This window comes from Lonchura striata, chromosome 25 (assembly GCF_046129695.1).
Source record: "Lonchura striata isolate bLonStr1 chromosome 25, bLonStr1.mat, whole genome shotgun sequence".
Taxonomy (NCBI): Eukaryota; Metazoa; Chordata; class Aves; order Passeriformes; family Estrildidae; genus Lonchura; species Lonchura striata.
The window spans coordinates 7,255,275-7,274,603 of NC_134627.1; the positions used below are offsets into that span (position 1 = coordinate 7,255,275).

The following is a 19,329-nucleotide window of genomic DNA, read 5'->3' on the forward strand; positions in this document are numbered from 1 at the left end:
ACCCCATGAGTGTGGGGGTCCCCATGGGTGTGGGTCCCCATGAGTGAGGGTCCCCATGAGTATGGGGTTCCCCATGAGTGTGGGTCCCCATGAGTGGGGGTCTCCATGTGTGTGGGACCCCATGTGTGTGGGGCTCCCCATGAGTGTGGGGCTCCCCATGAGTGGGGCTCCCCATGAGTGTGGGTCCCCATGAGTGGGAGTCCCCATGAGTGGGGGTCCCCATGAGTGGGGAGCCCCTTGAGTGTGGGTGCCCTTGAGTGTGGGTGCCCATGAGTGGGGGTCCCCATGAGTGGGGGTCCCCATGAGTGGGGGTCCCCATGAATGTGGGGGTCTCTGTGCATGAGGGTCCCCATGAGTGGGGGTCCCCATGAGTCTGTGAGTGGGGGTCCCCATGAGTGGGGGTCCCCATGAGTGTGGGGGTCTCCATGAGTGTGGGCCCCCATGTGTGTGGGCCCCCATGTGTGTGGGTCCCCATGAGTGGGGGTCCCCATGTTGTGGGGGTCCCCATGAGTGGGGGTCCCCATGAATGGGAATCCCCATGTTGTAGGGTCCCAACGAGTGGGGGTCCCCATGTCCCAGTTCCCTCTGTGTACCCGGTGAAGGTGGAGCAGGCTGGGGACAGCTGCCAGCTCTCGGTCACCTCACCTGGGACCCTCAGGTGCTGCTGGACCGTCCCTGCCACCCAGGACAGTGCCAGCCCCTGCCCCACTGTGGGGTGCCAGCTCTGTCCCCCCAAACCCGCGAGTGACATTTCTGTCCCCAGCACGGTGACAGCCACAGCGACAGGGGAAGGGGACAAGGATGGAGGCCGCGTCCTCCCCACCCCGTTCAGGCGACCCCCGGGATGGCGGCAGGACCCCGGGACTGGAGCGCTCCGGGGCCGGGGAGTCCCCGGTGCTCCCCCCGGGATGGGAACGGGGCGGTCCCGGTGGTCCCGGGGGTGGAAACGGGGGTTTCCCGGTGGTCCCGGGGGTGGGAAGGGGGAACGGGGCATTCCCGGTGGTCCCGGGGATGGGAAGAGGGAACGGGGCGATTCCGGTGGTCCCGGGGATGGGAACGGGGTTTTCCGGGTGTTCCCGGGGGTGGGAAGGGGGAACGGGGCGATCCCGGTGGTCCCGGGGGATGGACGGCGGTGATTCCCGGTGCTACGGAGGACGGGAGGAGGGAAGGGGGGTCCGGGGCGGGAGGTGCCCGGTGCCCCGGGAGGTTGGCCGGGGTTTGGGGGGGGGGTCTGTCCTTGTCCGGGCCGGCGGGAGCGCGCGGGGGCGGCGGGAGCGCGCGGCGCGCCCTCGCCCGGGGCCGGGATCGGGATCGCGAGGCGGAGCCCGGGAGCGGCGGGAGGCGGCGGCTCCGGCTCCGCAAACTTTCCCGGAGCGGCGGCGGGGCCATGGGCCGCGGCCCGCGCTGAGCACCATGATCGCGGCCGGGGGCTGCCGCGGCGCCGGGCGGCTGCTGCTGCTGCTGCTGGCCGCCTTCCGCCCCCCCGCCGCCGCGGAAGGTGGGTCCCACCGGGGAGCTCCGGGGACACCGGGAATCGGGGCGACTCCGGGCCGCGGGAGCGTCCCCGCGCAGCGACTTGGCGCAAAGTTTTGCACGGGATCGAGCGGGACTGTGGGGGCACGGAGAAAGGGAGGGGGGGACACAGGGGGGGCGTGACCGAGCGGGCACCGGGGGGGGACATCGGGGGTGGGACCGAGTGGAAAACCGGGAGGGGACGGTGGGGGGAACCGAGGGAGCAGCGGGAGGGGACGGTGGGGGCCTCGAGTTGGAACGAGGGGGGCACCGGGGGTGGGACGGGGCAGCTCCGAGAGCGGGTCGGGGGCACCGGGCCGGTGTGCCCGGGGGGGTGCACGGTGGGAAGTGACGGGACCGCCTTCCCCCGCTCCTCCCCCGGTCCCCCCGCTGTTCCCTCGGTGCCCCCGGTTCTCCGAGCGCGGTGTCCCCGCGCCGCGAGTGGCCGCCAGGACTGGGGGCCGAACTGGTGTGTACCGGGAGGCCCTGCCCGCTGCGCCCCGGTTCCCCCGAGCGGGACGATTCCCGGGAGGAATTTAGGGGCTCCGGTGGAGCTCGGAGCGGGGACCCCCCCGCGCTGCAGCCGGTCCCAGGGCGAGAACGGGGGTCCCCAACTTGTGGGGGTTCCCTTCCCGTGGGCATGGGGAAGCTTCGGGGTGCGGAGCGGCTGGGTGGGTGGGTGGGTGGGTGCGTCCCCGTCGCTCCCATCCACATTCTCGACGTGCCGCACCCAGCCCAGCCCCGGGGGGAGCGGGGAGCCCGGCCCGACAGCCCCCGGGCCTCGGCCACGCACCCGCACCGCGCCGGGGCCGGCAGGGCAGGGGGCTGCTGGCCCCAAAGCGGGCACCAACAGCCCCAAAAGTTGGACCCTGCTGCCTCCCTGTTGGGGGGCAGCTCCAGCAGCGGAAAGTGAATGCCCGGTGGGACTGAAGCAGCGCGAGGTGGTGGGACAGGGACGCGGGGACACACCGGGTGGCCTCCACAACTCCCGGCACCCCACAGCTCACGCTGCTTGGAGGGTCCCTGTGGGGCGAGCTCCTGGTTAGGGACACCCCGGTGTCCACGGGGCCGGGTTGGTGGCCGGCAGCCCCGGGGGCGCGTGGCCGACGGGCTTCGCCGGACACCCGTGGGCAGCCGAGCTGCTCGGTGCTGGCACCGCCCGCTGGAGAGCCGGGCAGGGTGGATCCGTGACCTGGGCGAGCAGACAAGGCCAAATCCTGGGGCGCGGAGCCGGGATCCCACCAGGACCCGGCGCTGCCGCGCACTTGTCCCACCTGCCCTTTGCCCCGGGGAAGCCCCGGCACGCCGTGCCCGGCACAGCCGCTGTGGGCACAGACCTTGAGCTTTGTCCCAAGGCGCGTTCCCTCCCGGGGTCCCCCCGTTGCGCGGCCGCTCGGGTGGGACACAGCAGAACCCCAAATTCGGGGGGCTTCCTCTTTCCCGGCCGTTTTCTCCCTGGCTCAGAGGCCTCGGAGCAGGCGGGGGAGGCGAGTTCCAGCCGGGTCGCCTGGACACGGGGCCGCGGCCGCAGCTGCCCAGCACCGGGGGCTGTCACTCAGCCTCGGAGCAGCCGGGAACCGGCGCACCGAGCCGCGCCTGACCCCCGTGTGCCCCCCTGTCCGCCTGGGACGGCGGCGCCCCGGGGCTCTGGCCGTGACACCGCGCTGGGCTCGGGGTCGGGCTCTGGCGTGGGGGGCTCTCCCCGGCGAGGTGTTGGGGTGCCGGGGGGCCGCGGGCGCGCCGGGGCTGGGCCGTGCCCGCCAGCCCTGCGTCACCGCTGCTCCCCAAACACGCCCGACCTGAAAAGGCGGTTCCAGGCGGGAGCGGGCGGCCGGGGCCCCGTGCCACCCGCGCCCGTGACTCACTCGCCCGGGGCTTGGCACCCGGGCCGGGCTCCCGCGCCCCCCGCCCCGCCCGGGTGCCGCGGGGATGCTCGCCCGGCCGGCAGCCCCCCGGCAATGCGGCCGGCCGGGCCCCGCAGCCGTCGCCGCTCAACAATCAGGTCTTGTCTCGGCGCGGCCGCCCCGGCGGCGTGGGCAGCGCATTCCTGCCCGCGGCCCCCGCTCCGGCCCCGCGGCTCTGGGGGTCCCAACCCGGCCCCCCGCAGTCCCCGGCCCCCGCCGCGGGCACGGGGCGACACCGGTGCCCGCTGTCCCTCGAGCGGGGCCCGGTGCCAGAGCGGGAGCAGCTTTGCCGCGTGTGCCGGGGTGGGAGCCGGGGGGAGCCGCGATCCAGGAAACCCATCGGAAGCTGTTGGGAGCAGCCCCGGAGATAAACGGCGGCCGCCGCATCCGCGGCGTTTCCTGCGGGGGCCGGAGTTCCACGTCCCACGGGGGAGTGAGAGGGCTTGGGGACGCGCTGAGCCCTCGCTGTCCCCGCAGTCTGCACCGGCACCGACATGAAGCTGCTGCGTCCCTCCAGCCCCGAGAGCCACTACGAGACCCTGCGGCACCTCTACCAGGGTTGCCAGGTAGTCCAGGGCAACCTGGAGCTCACCTACCTGCCCGCCGATGCCGACACCTCCTTCCTCAAGGTGCGCAGCGGGAAACGCCCCGAGGGGATGGAAGGACGAGGGTCCCCCCGGCCCCTGACCCGTGTCCCCCCATGCCAGGACATCAAGGAGGTGCAGGGCTACGTGCTGATCGCGGAGAACCAAGTGAGCGGGCTGGAGCTGCAGAGCCTGCGCATCATCCGCGGCACGCAGCTCTTCCAGGACCGCTACGCCCTGGCTGTGGTGGGCAACGCCGGCCCCACCGGGACACCGGGGCTGCGCCAGCTCGGCATGAGGCACCTCACAGGTGGGGAAGCCCTGTCTGGATCGCTCGGGTACGCGGGTCGCTGCTCCTGCAGTTGGGAGCTGCCAGCTCCGCTCTGGGGTGGGTGGTCCCTTGGGGTCCCTGTCCAGGTGTGGGTGTCCCCACGGAGGATCCCACCCAGGATTGGGTGCTCCCATGGAGTGGCAGGTCCCTACTGAGGAGTCCCCACAGGGCTGCAGGGCTTCCCCATGCTGACCCCCCCTTACCTGTTCCCCACCTCAGAGATCCTGAAGGGAGGGGTGCGCATCGAGAGGAACCCCGAGCTGTGTTTCCAGGAGACCATCCTCTGGAGCGACATCTTGCACCGGCAAAACGAGTTCCGTGCCGAGATCCAGGTGGAGAGCGCCCGCAGCCGCAGCTGTGAGTACCCCAGGGGGGTGCCAAGGGGGGGCTCCGGGGCTTCCAGCCCCCCTGGCACCCCCCTGCTCACGCCTCCCCCTGTGCAGGTCCCGACTGCCGGGCGCTCTGTGCCGAGGGGCACTGCTGGGGCGAGGGCAAACAGGACTGCCAGACGTGTGAGTGTGGGACCCACCCCCTCCCCGGGACCCCCAAAGCCCCTGGGAACCCCTTTCCTTCCCTCTGTATGCCCCTGCTCCACTGATCCCCATTTGGCACCCAAATTTCTGTCCCAGAGACTCCCTGGACCTTCTGCTTGCACTCCCAAATTGTTGCCCTGCTGAGCCCTGCTTGCCACCTAAGTCCCGTTTCCAGAGACCCTCTGGACCTTCCATTTGCCCCCCAAATCTCTGTCCCACTGACCCCTATTTGCCACCTAAATCTTGCCTCCAGAAGCACCCTGACCTATTTAACCCCCAAATCATCATTCCACTGAGCCCTACACGGCACCCAAATCCTGGCTCCAGAGTTCCTCTAAAATCCCTGCTCTGGGAACTTCCCCTTCCATCCCAAATCCTTGAGGTCCTCTGCTTACACCCCAAATCCCATCCCTGGGAACCCTCCCTTCACCCCCCAGATTCCTGTCCCACTGCCCCCACTTAGCCCCTGAATCCCCACCACACAAATTTTTTACCCCGGAAACCCACCTACCTTCCAACCCTTCATCCTGGGGACTCCCCCACAGCCTGGAGGGGGGGAAATCCATGGGGGTCCGTGTCCCTCTGTGTCCCTGCAGTGACCAACAGCATCTGCCACGGCTGCCCACGCTGCAAGGGCACCAAGCCCACGGACTGCTGCCACGAGCAGTGCGCCGCCGGCTGCACCGGCCCCAAGCACTCCGACTGCCTGGTGCGCACGGGACGGGGGCACCGGGGGTCCCGGGGGGGCAACGGGGCTCTCACACGGTTGTGTACCCCCTCCCCAGGCGTGCCTGAACTTCAACCGGAGCGGGATCTGCGAGCTGCACTGCCCTCCGCTCGTTGTCTACAACTCGGACACCTTCGAGTCGATGCCCAACCCTGACGGGCGCTACACCTTCGGTGCCAGCTGTGTCAGCCAGTGTCCCTGTGAGTGACACCCTGGGAGGGGTGCAGGGGCGGCTGGCGTGGCCCTGACCCCCCCTCCTGCCCCCTCCAGACAACTACCTCGCCACGGAGGTGGGGTCCTGCACCCTCGTGTGCCCCCAGAACAGCCAGGAGGTCACGGTCAACAACGTCCAGAAGTGCGAGAAGTGCAGCAAACCCTGCCCAGAGGGTGAGAAACCTCAAAGCAGGGGTCTGGAGGGGCTCTGGGTGCCCTGAGGATGTGGGTGAGCAGCTCCCAGGGGCTGGGGAGGGGGGCTCTGGACGCTGCAGGGTTGGGGATGAGCGGCTCCTCAGTGTCCTGGGGGGCTCGTGGGGTTGCCAAGGTTGTGGGTGAGCAGCCCCCCGGTATCTGGACAGGTCCCCTGGGGGCTGGGGGTACTCTGGGGACCCCAAGGATGTGGGCAAGCAGCTTTGCCAAGCCTTGGGGGGCTCTGGGGATCCCAGGGATGTGGGCAAGCAGCTTTGCCAAGCCTTGGGGGGCTCTGGGGACCCCAGGGATGTGGGTAAGCAGCTTTGCCAAGCCTTGGGGGGCTCTGGGGACCCCAGGGATGTGCATGACCAGTCCTCAGTGCAGCTCTGGGGACTCCCAAGGCTGTGTGGGGGTATCTCCATGGCTGGTGGGGCAGTGTTTTGGGGTGCTTGGGGGTCCTGGCGGAGCACCCCAGCCCTGCCATGCCCCCTCAGTGTGCTACGGGCTGGGAGTGGATTTCCTGAAGGGCGTCCGTGCCGTGAACGCCTCCAACATCCAGCACTTCTCCGGCTGCACCAAGATTTTTGGGAGCCTGGCCTTCCTGCCCGAGACCTTCGCTGGGTGAGTGCCTGATTCCCCACCCTGAGCCCGCCAGGACCCCCGGCGGGACCCCCCCAACCTCCCTCCCATCCCCGGCAGGGACCCCAGCACCAACACCCCACCCCTGGACCCCAAACTGCTGCGGATCTTCGAGAGCCTGGAGGAGCTGACGGGTGAGAGCTGGGGGAGCTGGGGGGAATGGAGGGCCCCGGCTTTTTGGGGGGGACACGAGGTGGTGACCCTCGGCTCCCCCCAGGCTTCCTCTACATCGCGGCCTGGCCACCTGACATGAAGGACCTGGGGGTTTTCCAAAACCTGCGGGTGATCCGGGGCCGGGTGCTGCACAAGTGAGCAGGGACGGGGACGTGGGGGGACACAGGGGGACACAGGAGGGGACATGGGAACACGGGGATGCAGAGGGGAAATGTTGGGGCAGAGGGGGACGCAGGGAGACGTGGCGGGGATGCAGGGGGAGCACACAAGGAGCTATGGGGACATGGGGGGACATGAGGGTGGGATGGGTGGGACGCGGGGGAGATGTGGGTGGGACCCGGGGGGACGAAGGGGCTCGCACAGGGTGCAGAGGGACACGGGAAGGACACGGGGACACGCGTGGCTCACCCGTGGGTGTCTCGGCAGCGGCGCCTACTCGCTGACGCTGCGGGAGCTGGCGGTGCAGGCGCTGGGGCTGCGGGCCCTGCAGGAGATCAGCAGCGGGATGGTGCTGGTGCACCACAACCCCCAGCTCTGCTTCCTCCAGAAGGTGCCCTGGCACAGCATCTTCCGCAACCCCCGCCAGCGCCTCTTCCAGACCCACAACAAGCCCCCCGAGCAGTGCGGTAAGAGGAGCCCATGGGGGTGGAGGGGGATGTTGGACCCCCCCCTATCGCTGACAGACCCCCGGTGCTGATGGTGCCCACCCTGCAGAGAGCGAGGGGCTGGTTTGCTTCCACCTCTGTGCCCAGGGGCACTGCTGGGGCCCCGGCCCCACCCAGTGCGTGGCCTGCGAGCGGTTCCTGCGCGGCCAGGAGTGCGTGGCCTCCTGCAACCTCCTGGATGGGTGAGTGGAGACCCTCGGGAGTGCCAGACAGAGTCCCCACACACACCCCAGGGTGGGGCTGGGACTCCATGCCCGCCCCTTTGCCCCGCAGAGCCGTCCGGGAACACGCCAACGGGACGCGGTGCCTGCCGTGCCACCCCGAGTGCCAGCCCCAGAACGGCACCGAGACCTGCTTCGGATCGGTGAGGACAGCGGCACGCACGGGGTGGGGTGGAGGTGCCCCCAGACACCCGGTCCCTCAACCCACCCCGGTTCCTGCAGGATCCAGACCAGTGTGTGGCCTGTGCCCACTACAAGGATGCCCAGCAGTGCGTGCGGCGCTGCCCCAGCGGCGTCAAGGCCGACGCCTCCTTCGTGCCCGTCTGGAAATACCCGGACGAGTTCGGCGTGTGCCAGCTCTGCCCCACCAACTGCACCCACTCGTGAGTTGGGGGTCTCTAGCCGAGGAGGGGGTGCCGGCAGCTGCGGGGGGAGCTGCTGGCAGCAAGGGGGCTACACCCTGCGTGTCCCCAGGTGCACGATCCGCGATGAGGACGGGTGTCCCGTGGACCAGAAGCCAAGGTAGGAGTGAGTGCGGCCGCGCCGTGCCGCCGCCTCCCTGGGGGTGCTGGGGGTCCCCCCGCCACGCCGTGCCGCCGCCTCCCTGGGGGTGCTGGGGGTCCCCCCGCCACGCTGACGGCCTCCTGACACGCAGCCAGGTGACGTCCATCATCGCCGGCGTGGTGGGGGCTCTGCTGGTCATCGTCCTGCTCCTCATCACCGTCATCTGCGTCAAGCGCCGGCGGCAGCAGGAGCGCAAGCACACCATGCGGCGGCTGCTGCAGGAGACCGAGGTGGGCATCCCCCGAGGGGGCAGGAGTGAACCCTCCGTGCCTGGGGGGGCACCAGGAGCCTGGCTCCGCTCACCCTTTCATGCCCCACAGCTGGTGGAGCCGCTGACGCCCAGCGGGGCCCTCCCCAACCAAGCCCAGATGAGGATCCTCAAGGAGACGGAGCTCAAGAAAGTGAAAGTTTTGGGTTCTGGCGCTTTTGGCACCGTCTATAAGGTGAGGAGTGGGGATAGCACAGCGGGACGTGCCCCTCGCCGCTCTGCGTCCCCTCACCTGCTTGTCCCCACCTCAGGGCATCTGGATCCCCGATGGGGAGAGCGTGAAGATCCCAGTGGCCATCAAAGTCTTGCGGGAGAACACGTCGCCCAAAGCCAACAAGGAGATCCTGGACGTGAGTGTGGCCACGGCGCTGCAGGGGAGCAGGACTGGCAGCGACCCCTGCCCACCCTGACCCCCCTGCTGCCCACAGGAGGCCTATGTGATGGCAGGGGTGGGCAGCCCCTACGTGTCCCGGCTGCTGGGCATCTGCCTGACCTCCACGGTGCAGCTGGTGACGCAGCTGATGCCCTACGGCTGCCTCCTGGACTACGTGCGGGAGAACAAGGACCGCATCGGCTCCCAGGACCTGCTCAACTGGTGTGTGCAGATCGCCAAGGTAGGACAGGGCACCTGGGCAGCTCTGGGGAGGGTCCCGGGGGAGACCAGGGACAGCTGGACATGTGCCACCTCCAGGGGATGAGTTACCTGGAGGAGGTGAGACTGGTGCACCGGGACTTGGCCGCTCGCAACGTCCTCGTCAAGAGCCCAAACCACGTCAAGATCACCGACTTCGGGCTGGCGCGGCTGCTGGACATCGACGAGACCGAGTACCACGCCGATGGTGGCAAGGTAGGGCTTGGGGACTCAGCGATGCTCCCCTCGGTGACAGGCACGCCGTGGTCCTGCTCACCTCTCCACCCGCCCTGTCCCAGGTCCCCATCAAGTGGATGGCGCTGGAGTCCATCCTCCGCCGGCGCTTCACGCACCAGAGCGACGTCTGGAGTTACGGTGCGTCAGCGTGTCCCCTCCCGGGGGACTTGGGGGGTCCCAACGCGCTGCTGACCCCCACAGCCGTCCCCTCCCTGCAGGTGTCACCGTGTGGGAGCTGATGACGTTTGGGGCAAAGCCGTACGACGGGATCCCCGCCCGGGAGATCCCCGACCTGCTGGAGAAGGGCGAGCGGCTGCCGCAGCCGCCCATCTGCACCATCGACGTCTACATGATCATGGTGAAATGTATGGCAGGGGGGGGAGGCTGCCCGGGGACAGGGAGGGGACAGGCCGTGGTGTCACCCTGCTCCCGGCCCTGACGGCGCCCGGCTCTGCTGCAGGCTGGATGATCGACTCCGAGTGCCGGCCCAAGTTCCGGGAGCTGGTCACCGAGTTCTCCCGCATGGCCCGCGACCCCCAGCGCTTCGTGGTCATCCAGGTACGCAGACCCCCGGGGTCCCGTCCCCTCGCCGGTGCCCTGGGGCGGGCACTGAGCGGTGTGACCCCCCCAGAACGACCTGGTGGGGCTGCCCGGCTCCATGGACAGCACCTTCTACCGGGCGCTGCTGGATGAGGAGGACATGGACGACCTGGTGGACGCCGAGGAGTACCTGGTGCCTCACCACGGCTTCTTCAGCACCGACACCTCCACCACCTACCGCAGCCGCATCTCCTCCATGCGGGTACGTGGGGAGGGAGCTCCCAGTCCTGGCACAGCCGTGGGGGTGACCCCGTGCCACGTCTGTGAGGGGCACAGTGCCGGGGTGGTCCTCGGGGTGGGCTCAAGTGCCTGACTCTGTGTCCTCTCCTACACCCAGAGCACAGCGGAGTCTCCAGCCAAGGTGGAAGAGGGTGAGGGCTTGGCCGCCTTCTCCTTCCCCGCCCAGGGCCTGGCGGAGGGGCCAGAGGGTCCAGTCCCAGAGGTGCCAGACGGGGACAAGGTGGCCCTGCACAGCCCCCCGGGGCGGGAGCCTGGCACCCTGCCCCGCTACAGCGAGGATCCCACCGGGCTGACGGCCAAGGACGGCGAGGACCCCGAGTGCTTCACCGTCCCAGCCCCCCACAGCGCCATGCCAGGTGGGGAGGGCACGGCTGGACCCTCGGGGAGGTGCTGGGGGGGCGTCTGTCCGTCCCTAACGTGCCACTCACCCCGCAGAGTACGTGAACCAGGCTGGGGAACGCCCGCCCCGCGCCCCGCCGTCGCCGCCGGACAAGCCCAAGGGGCACCAGGGGAAGAACGGGCTCATCAAGGACCCCAAGAACTCCTTCCCAGGGCCCTTCGGCCACGCTGTGGAGAACCCCGAGTACCTGGCACCCCACGGCGCCCCCGCCCCCTTCAGCCAGGCCTTCGACAACCCCTACTACTGGAACCAGGACCCCGCCAAGGCTGGCGGCCCCGAGGGTGGCCCCGGCACGACGCCCACGGCCGAGAACCCTGAGTACCTCGGCCTGGCCGGCCCCGACACCACGGCCGTGTAAGAGACCCCCCCCAACTTCACCGAGGCAGCTCAGGGAGGGATGAGCCACGGCCGCAGGGCTGGGGGGTCCATCCCCTCTGCCCGAGGGTGGCACCACTCACGCAGGGCTGGGAGAGCCCAGGACGCTGTGGGGCAGCAGAGTGGGGACACAGGGGTCACCCTCGGTGGCACCGGGCACCCACAAGCCGTGGGTGGTGCCCGGAGCAGCCCCGGGAGCTCGGAGCCAGCACGGCCTGGAGAAGGACAGAGCCTCTGCCATGCCCCCAGCTCCAGGGCTGTCCCAGCGCCCGGGACATGTGGACTTGCACTGAGGGCAGCTGGACTGAGAGCAGTCCCGGCTGCTCCGGGATGTATATTTGATCATTGTACATTGGTTGTTTTTCTACTCTCGTGGCCTCTTTGGTTTCCTCTTCTCTGTCGGATTCAGCTCTGTCTCCCAAGGACCAACATGTCACACTCCTTCCCTTTTTCCTTCTTTTTTCCCCCTTTTCCCTCTCTTTTTCCCCTTTCCCTTCTTTTTTCCCCCCTTTCCCTCTCTTTTTCCTTTTTCCCTTATTTTTTCCCCTTTTTGCCTTCCCTTTCCCCCTTTCCCCTCCTTTTTTCCTCTTTTCCCCTTCCCTCCTTTTTCCTTCCCTTTCCCCCTTTCCTATCCTTTTTTCCTCCTTTTCCCTTCCCTTTCCCCCTTTTCCCCCTTTCTTCCTCTTTTTCCCTTCCCTTTCCCCCTTTTCCCTTCCCCCTCCTTTTTTCTTTTCCCTTTCCCCCTTTTCCCCTTCCCTTTCCCCCTTTTCCTTCCCTCTTTTCCCTCCTTTTTTCCTCTTTTTCCCTGCCCTTCTTTTTTCCCCTTTCCCCTCTTTTTTTACTCTTTTCCCCTTTCTCCTTTTTTCCTTTTCCCTTCCCCATTTCCTTTCCCCTTTCCCCTCCTTCCCATTCCTTTTTCTGTTCCCTTTTCCCCTTCTCCATTCCCTTTCCCCCCTTATTTCTTCTCCTTCTTTCCCTTCCTTTCCCCCTTTTCCCTCTCCACTGCCCCCTTTTCCCCCCTTCCCTTCCTCTCCCCTTTCTCACCCCCCTCACCACTTGGAAGGACAAAACTCCTGATCCCAGGCAGGATCCAGGACATTGTCCCAGCCCCCATTCCCGAGGGACACCGGAGGAGCCACATTCTCCATCCTTTATTCCGCCCATTATACACAGTATAGAATAAATAGGGGACCCCCCCTCACACCCCGGGGCCCAGGGCAGGGTCATTCCAGGCAGGAAGCAGGAGCTGGGAGCCTGGGAATGAGCAGGGGGAGTGTGAACACGCCCAGCCAGCCCCTGCTGGGATTAAACAGTGCCAGAGGGACTCTAATCATTAACAAACCCCAGGGAATTCACAGCCACTGGATTCCCCTTGGAATTACCCTGCTGGCAGCTGCTCCCCTCCACGGCAGACCCCCCCCATTCCCAGGGGATGAGGGAGGGGAGACGCCAGCGCAGCAAAACGGGGGTGCCAACCCCGTGCCCCCTCAGGGAGGAAGGCAAAGGCAGCTTGGAGACCCCCCCCACCAAACCACGGCTCCACCCCACAGCAGGTGGGGCAGGGGCCAGAACGACCCCAGTGCCACCCGTGCCACAGCTCTGCCCCTCCCAGCGCCACCCCAGGAGGTTCCTGAGCCCCCCCCGGGCGCGTGGGGGTCTAAGGGAGGGGGCGAGGGGCAGCCCGGGGGGACCCCGCAGTGCTCGGGGGGCTACAGGATGACGCAGGGGGGGCGGCTGTTGGTGATTTTCTCCAGGGGCTCCCCATTGCGGGCTCTGCGGATGGCCTCGATCAGCTGCGGGGACACGGCAGGGACGGGTCAGGGGTGGGGTGGGGACACGGGGATGGGGACACGGGGATGGGATGGGGACATGGGGATGGGGACATGGGGATGGGGACATGGGGATGGGGACACGGGGATGGGATGGGGACATGGGGATGGGATGGGGACACGGAGATGGGTCACGGGGATGGGGACATGGGGATGGGATGGGGACACGGGGACGGGGACACATGGACGGGACACGGGGACGGGGACACAACACGGGGATGGGATGGGGACACAGGGATGGGATGGGGACACAGGGATGGGATGGGGACACAGGGATGGGGACATGGGGATGGGGACATGACACGGGAATGGGGACACAGGGATGGGATGGGGACACGGGGATAGGGATACGGGGATGGGGACATGGGGATGGGGACACGGGGACACGGACACCGGGACACGACACGGGGATGGGATGGGGACATGGGGATGGGGACATGACACAGGGACAGGGACACAGGAATGGGGACACGGGGACACGACATGGGGACGGGGACACACGGAGGGGACACGGGGACTTGACACAGGGACGGGGACACATGGCGGGGACACGGGGACGGGGACACGGGGACAAATCCCAGCCACGGCGAGGGGCTCCCCTCTGTCCCCTCCACCCCTGCAGAGGGTGCTGGCAGGAGGGGAAACAACTCCAGAGGGTGACAAAATGTGGGCAGATCCCATCACGGGAGGGGCTCTCTGCAAAACAAACCCCCTCCCCAAATCCAGCCTGCCTGAGCCCGGGACCCCCATCCTACCTGAGCCCGGGACCCCCGGCCTGGCCAAACCTGGGACCCCCATCCTGCCTGAGCCTGGGACCCCCATCCTGCCTGAGCCCGGGACCCCCGGCCTGGCCAAACCCGGGACCCCCGGTGGGCACTCACGTCCTTCTCGTAGGGAAAGCCGCCGTTCTCCAGCTTGGAGAAGACCAGCTGCCCGTTGATCTCGATCTCAAAGGCACCTGAGGGCACCCACAAAGCACAACCCTGAGCTCTGTCCCCCCCTCCCCAAAAAACACCCCCACCCCCCCAAAAAACACCCCCACCCCCCCAAAAAACACCCCCACCCCCCCAAAAAAACATCCCCACCCCGCCAGCACCGTGGGTTTTGCAGACCCCCAGCTCTGCCCCCAAACCTGCAGAGGGGGAGCAGCCAGCCCACGACCCCCCCAGGACTTCCAGGGGGGTTTAAGCCACTCCAAGCCCCCAGCACGGCACTGGGGGGGTCCCCCCGAGGCCGGGGCCGCCGGGGGGTCTCACCGGTGCCCCCCAGGCGTGACTCGATCTCGATGTCGGGGTACTCGTCCCGCACGGCGCTCGCCAGCTCCTGGTACGTGGCCTCGAAGCCGCAGGGCTCGCTGGGGAGGGGGGACCCGCCTGAGGCAGGGGGACCCCCCAAACCTTCCCCAAATAATGAGCCCCCCCCCGGCTGTACCCCTCCGCTGCCACCTGTACCCCCAATTCCCAACGCCCCTCTCAGGAGCTCCCCCAAAACCCCCACCCCACATAAGCCCATGGCCCCTCAGGACCTCCTCAGCCCCGCCATGCTGCAGAGCCCCCCAAATCCCTCAAAACCCCTGCAGAGCCCCCCAAATCCTCTAAAACCCCTGCAGAGCCCCCCAAATCCTCCACGACTCCTTCCTCAGACCCCCAAACCCTCCATGACCCCTGCAATCCCCCAAATCCCCCAAAACCCCTGCAGAGCCCCCCAAATCCTCCACGACCCCTTCCTCAGCCCCCCAAATCCCCCACAACCCCTGCAGAGCCCCCCAAATCCCCCACAACCCCTTCCTCAGACCCCCAAACCCTCCACAACCCCTTCCTCAGCCCCCCAAATCCTCCACAACCCCTGCAGAGTCCCCCAAATCCTCCACGACCCCTTCCTCAGCCCCCCAAATCCCCCACAACCCCTTCCTCAGCCCCCCAAATCCTCCACAACCCCTGCAGAGTCCCCCAAATCCTCCACGACCCCTTCCTCAGACCCCCAAACCCTCCACGACCCCTTCCTCAGCCCCCCAAACCCTCCATGACCCCTGCAATCCCCCAAATCCTCCACAACCCCTGCAGAGTCCCCCAAATCCCCCACAACCCCTTCCTCAGCCCCCCAAATCCTCCACAACCCCTTCCTCAGCCCCCCAAATCCCCCACAACCCTTCCTCAGCCCCCCAAATCCTCCACAACCCCTTCCTCAGCCCCCCAAATCCTCCACAACCCCTGCAGAGTCCCCCAAATCCTCCACGACCCCTTCCTCAGCCCCCCAAATCCCCCACAACCCCTTCCTCAGCCCCCCAAATCCTCCACAACCCCTGCAGAGTCCCCCAAATCCTCCACGACCCCTTCCTCAGACCCCCAAACCCTCCACGACCCCTTCCTCAGCCCCCCAAACCCTCCATGACCCCTGCAATCCCCCAAATCCTCCACAACCCCTGCAGAGTCCCCCAAATCCCCCACAACCCCTTCCTCAGCCCCCCAAATCCTCCACAACCCCTTCCTCAGCCCCCCAAATCCCCCACAACCCTTCCTCAGCCCCCCAAATCCTCCACAACCCCTTCCTCAGCCCCCCAAATCCCCCACAACCCTTCCTCAGCCCCCCAAATCCCCCACAACCCTTCCTCAGCCCCCCAAATCCCCCACCCTGCAGAGACCCTCACCCCCTCCTCAGCCCCCCAGCCCCTCTGTACCCTCCTCAGCCTCCCCCTTCTCTCCGCAGCCCCCTCCGCGCCCGGACCCGCCGCACGGCTCACCCCGGTTCCCCCAGTTCGTGCTCCCGGTACCGCTGTGGGCCCCACCCCGGGCTGGCTCCGACCCCCCGAAAGCCCCGGGGAACCCCTCGGTCCATCCGTCCCCGGGCCCCCCGGCGGCCGCGGCGCTCACCAGTACTCCACCACGATGCGGACGCGCCGCTCGGCCCCGTTGTCCCCGTCCCCGGTCCCGGTCCCGGTCCCGGCCCCGCCGCTCATGGCCCCGGTGCCGCCGCGCCGCCACTTCCGGGTTCGGTCACGTGACGCGGCACTTCCGGCCGCTCTGCCCCGCCCGCCTCGTCTGCTCCGAGCGCGGCGGGAGGAGCGCGCTGACCCCGGGACCCGGCACCCCGGGACACCGGGACACCGGCACCCCGGGACCCCGGGACCCCGGCACCCCGGGACCCCGGGTCCCCGGCACCCCGGCACCCCGGCACCCCGGGACCCCGGGACACCGGCACCCCGGGACCCCGGCACCCCGGGACCCCGGGACACCGGGACCCCGGCACCCCGGGACCCCGGGACACCGGGACACCGGCACCCCGGGACCCCGGCACCCCGGGACCCCGGGTCCCCGGCACCCCGGCACCCCGGCACCCCGGGACCCCGGGACACCGGCACCCCGGGACCCCGGCACCCCGGGACCCCGGGTCCCCGGCACCCCGGCACCCCGGCACCCCGGGACCCCGGGACACCGGCACCCCGGGACCCCGGGACCCCGGCACCCCGGGACCCCGGGTCACCGGGACACCGGGACCCCGGCACCCCGGGACCCCGGGACACCGGCACCCCGGGACCCCGGCGCCCCGGCACCCCGGGACCCCGGCACCCCGGGACACCGGCACCCCGGGACACCGGCACCCCGGGACCCCGGCACCCCGGGACCCCGGCACCCCGGGACACCGGCACCCCGGGACCCCGGCACACCGGGACACCGGCACCCCGGGACCCCGGCACACCGGGACACCGGCACCCCGGGAACCCGGCACACCGGGACCCCGGGACACCGGGACACCGGCACCCCGGCACACCGGGACACCGGCACCCCGGGACCCCGGGACACCGGGACACCGGCACCCCGGCACACCGGGACACCGGCACCCCGGCACACCGGGACACCGGCACCCCGGGACCCCGGGACACCGGGACACCGGGACACCGGGACACCGCCACTGACCGAACGTGACCAAACTCACCGGCAGTAACCCCCCAGACCCACGGGGGACACGCAAACCCCCCACCGTGTGACACACAATGACCTAAGTGACCCCCGTGAGACACACAGTGACCCCAGGTCACCTCTACTGACCTAAAGTGACCCAAACTCACCCCGTGTCACCTGCAGTGACCCCCCTGACCCACGGGGGACACGCAACCCCCCCACCGTGTGACACTCAATGACCCCCGGGACCCCCGGGACCCGCGGGACCCCCGGGACACAGCGAGCCCAGACCACCGCTACTGACCTAAAGTGACCAAACTCACCGGCAGTGACCCCCCAGACCCACGGGGGACACGCAAACCCCCCCACCGTGTGACACTCAATGACCTAAGTGACCCCCGTGAGACACACAGTGACCCCAGGTCACCTCTACTGACCTAAAGTGACCCAAACTCACCCCGTGTCACCTGCAGTGACCCCCCAGACCCACGGGGGACACGCAACCCCCCCACCGTGTGACACTCAATGACCTCAGTGACCCCTGTGTCACCCAAGACGGGACCCACGGTGACCTCCGGGACCCGTGGGACCTGAAATGACCCCCACGGGAGCTCTCAATTCCCCCGCTGCTCCGTGGGACCCACAATGAAAACCCCCGCGGGGGTTCTGTGGGGCCTTGTCCCCACAGACCAATAGGAACCCCCACATCCCCCCCCGAACCCCTCCGTGGGGACACCTTTAGGTGCTCTGTGACCCCCACGGCACCCCTAGACCCCAGTGGGGACTCCCAGACCCCGGGTGGGGTCACCCCGCAAGGGGACACCCACAAGGGACCCCACAGAGCCTCTAAGTGACCCCACATCCCACTGCGTTCCCATATCCCAAATATCGCCCCCCACCCTCCTGGAAGGGTCCCTGACCCGCAGAGACCCCCACGACCCCCCACCCCACGGTCCCACTGCAGGGGTCCCTCAGGGGACAACGGGGACACCCCCCGCCCGCCGTGGGACCCTTCCAGCCCCGCTTTGGGGGTCCCAGGGGTTTGGGGGCTCTCGGAGCATGACCGGGGGGGTCTGTGGGACCCTCACCCCCCAGAACATCCCAGGGGACCGAGACCCCCCCGCTGCCCCAGGGGTCACCCCGGTGCATTGTGGGAAACTCCCCATCACCAGCTCGGGGGGGTGCGTTTGGGGGGTGCAGCCCCCCGGGGCCGGGCTGGACACTCCGCAGCGGGCCGGTGGGGGGCTGGGGGGCCCCGCTGGGTGTCGGTGGGGGGCCGGTACCGGGCAGCAGGCCCGGGGCGCCGTGATGTCAGGCGGGGGCGGGGGCAGGCGCAGGTAGATAAAGCCGGGGAGAACAGGAATCCCCGCTCCGGCGGGAGGCTGCGGGACGCGCCGGGAGCTGCAGGTAGGAGCGGGGCCGGCCTGGGGGCTCCTGGAGCCGGGGGGGGGGTCTCTGCTCATCCCGGGGTGTCGTGCCCATCCTGCCGGGAACCACCCCGGAGCTCTCCTTCCCTTCCCTGCGCCCCTTCCCGCCTTCCTCCCGGCTCTTCCTCCTCCTCAGCCACCCCGCCCTGCCTCCTCTGCTGCCTCTGCGGCCCTGGGGAGCCCTGACCCCCCACCCCGGGCACCCCCGGGACCCCCACCCACAGCTGGGCTCCTGCTCCTTAGCCCGGTGGTCCCGGCACGCTGTCCCCTGTCCCGGTGGCCCTGGAATGCCACCCCCTCACCCTGGTGGCCCTGGAATGCCACCCCCTCACCCTGGTGGCCCTGCCATCCCCTCCCTCACCCTGGTGGCCCTGCCATCCCCTCCCTCACCCTGGTGGCTCTGCCATCCCGTCCCCCTGCCCTGGCACCCTCGATCTGGTGGCCCTGCACCCCCTGCTCCATAGCCCTGGTGGCCCTGGGGCCCATCCCGGTGGTCCTGACCCCCTCCAAGCCCCCACCCCATAACCCTGTTTGTCCCCTGGGTGTCCCCACCCTGGCTGTCCCCACCCTGGGTGTCCCCACCCTGCCACGGCCACCAGGACCGGGCTCACCCCGGGGTGACCTGAGGCCACGAGGGTTGGTGGCAGGGCCGTGTCCCAGCCCCAGGGCCCCGTCTGTCACCTTCCCCACGCCCTGTATCCTGCTGTGCCCCACCAGCAGCGTCACCCTGCCGGACCCCTGGCTGTCCCCGTGTCCCCACATGGCCCCGGGGTCTGCCCAGGGACGGGGGACAGGGCTGGCACAGCCGGGGCAGGGAGCGGAGGGGAGCAGAGGGTCCTGGTGGGATGCAGGGATGGGGACAGGGACAGGAATGGGACAGGAACAGGGACGGGGACAGGGACAGGGACAGGGACAGGGATGGGACAGGGACAGGGATGGGATAGGGACACTGCAGGGACAGGGACAGGGATGGGGACAGGGACAGGGATGGGATAGGGACACTGCAGGGACAGGGACAGGAATGGAGACAGGGACAGGGATGGGGACAGGGCAGGGATGGGGACAGGGACAGGGATGGGACAGGGATGGGGACAGGGATGGGGACAGGGACAGGAATGGAGACAGGGACAGGGATGGGGACAGGGCAGGGACGGGGACAGG

General features: G+C 68.9%; 2 protein-coding genes across 2 annotated transcripts; one reads left to right on the forward strand and one right to left on the reverse strand.

The window, feature by feature from the left end:
* The first annotated feature begins 1,394 nt into the window (after positions 1-1,394).
* ERBB2 (erb-b2 receptor tyrosine kinase 2) lies at positions 1,395-11,380 on the forward strand. Its single transcript, XM_077788314.1, is given in 27 exon segments — positions 1,395-1,498; positions 3,894-4,045; positions 4,124-4,310; positions 4,551-4,688; positions 4,775-4,843; positions 5,461-5,573; positions 5,650-5,791; positions 5,862-5,978; positions 6,494-6,620; positions 6,699-6,772; positions 6,856-6,946; positions 7,239-7,438; positions 7,527-7,659; positions 7,751-7,915; positions 7,917-8,081; positions 8,173-8,220; positions 8,354-8,492; positions 8,583-8,705; positions 8,782-8,880; positions 8,959-9,144; positions 9,222-9,377; positions 9,461-9,536; positions 9,617-9,763; positions 9,859-9,956; positions 10,030-10,200; positions 10,336-10,594; positions 10,674-11,380. Coding segments are annotated over 27 exon segments (3,783 nt in total). The 5' UTR covers positions 1,395-1,413; the 3' UTR covers positions 10,997-11,380.
* A 769-nt stretch (positions 11,381-12,149) lies between these two features.
* MIEN1 (migration and invasion enhancer 1) lies at positions 12,150-15,887 on the reverse strand. The gene is made up of 4 exons (XM_077788313.1): positions 15,713-15,887; positions 14,099-14,196; positions 13,724-13,800; positions 12,150-12,806 (listed from the first exon to the last, which is right to left on the reverse strand). The coding sequence occupies exons 1-4, from the start codon at positions 15,796-15,798 to the stop codon at positions 12,723-12,725; spliced, it is 345 nt and encodes a 114-aa protein (XP_077644439.1). The 5' UTR covers positions 15,799-15,887; the 3' UTR covers positions 12,150-12,722.
* Positions 15,888-19,329: the final 3,442 nt, after the last annotated feature.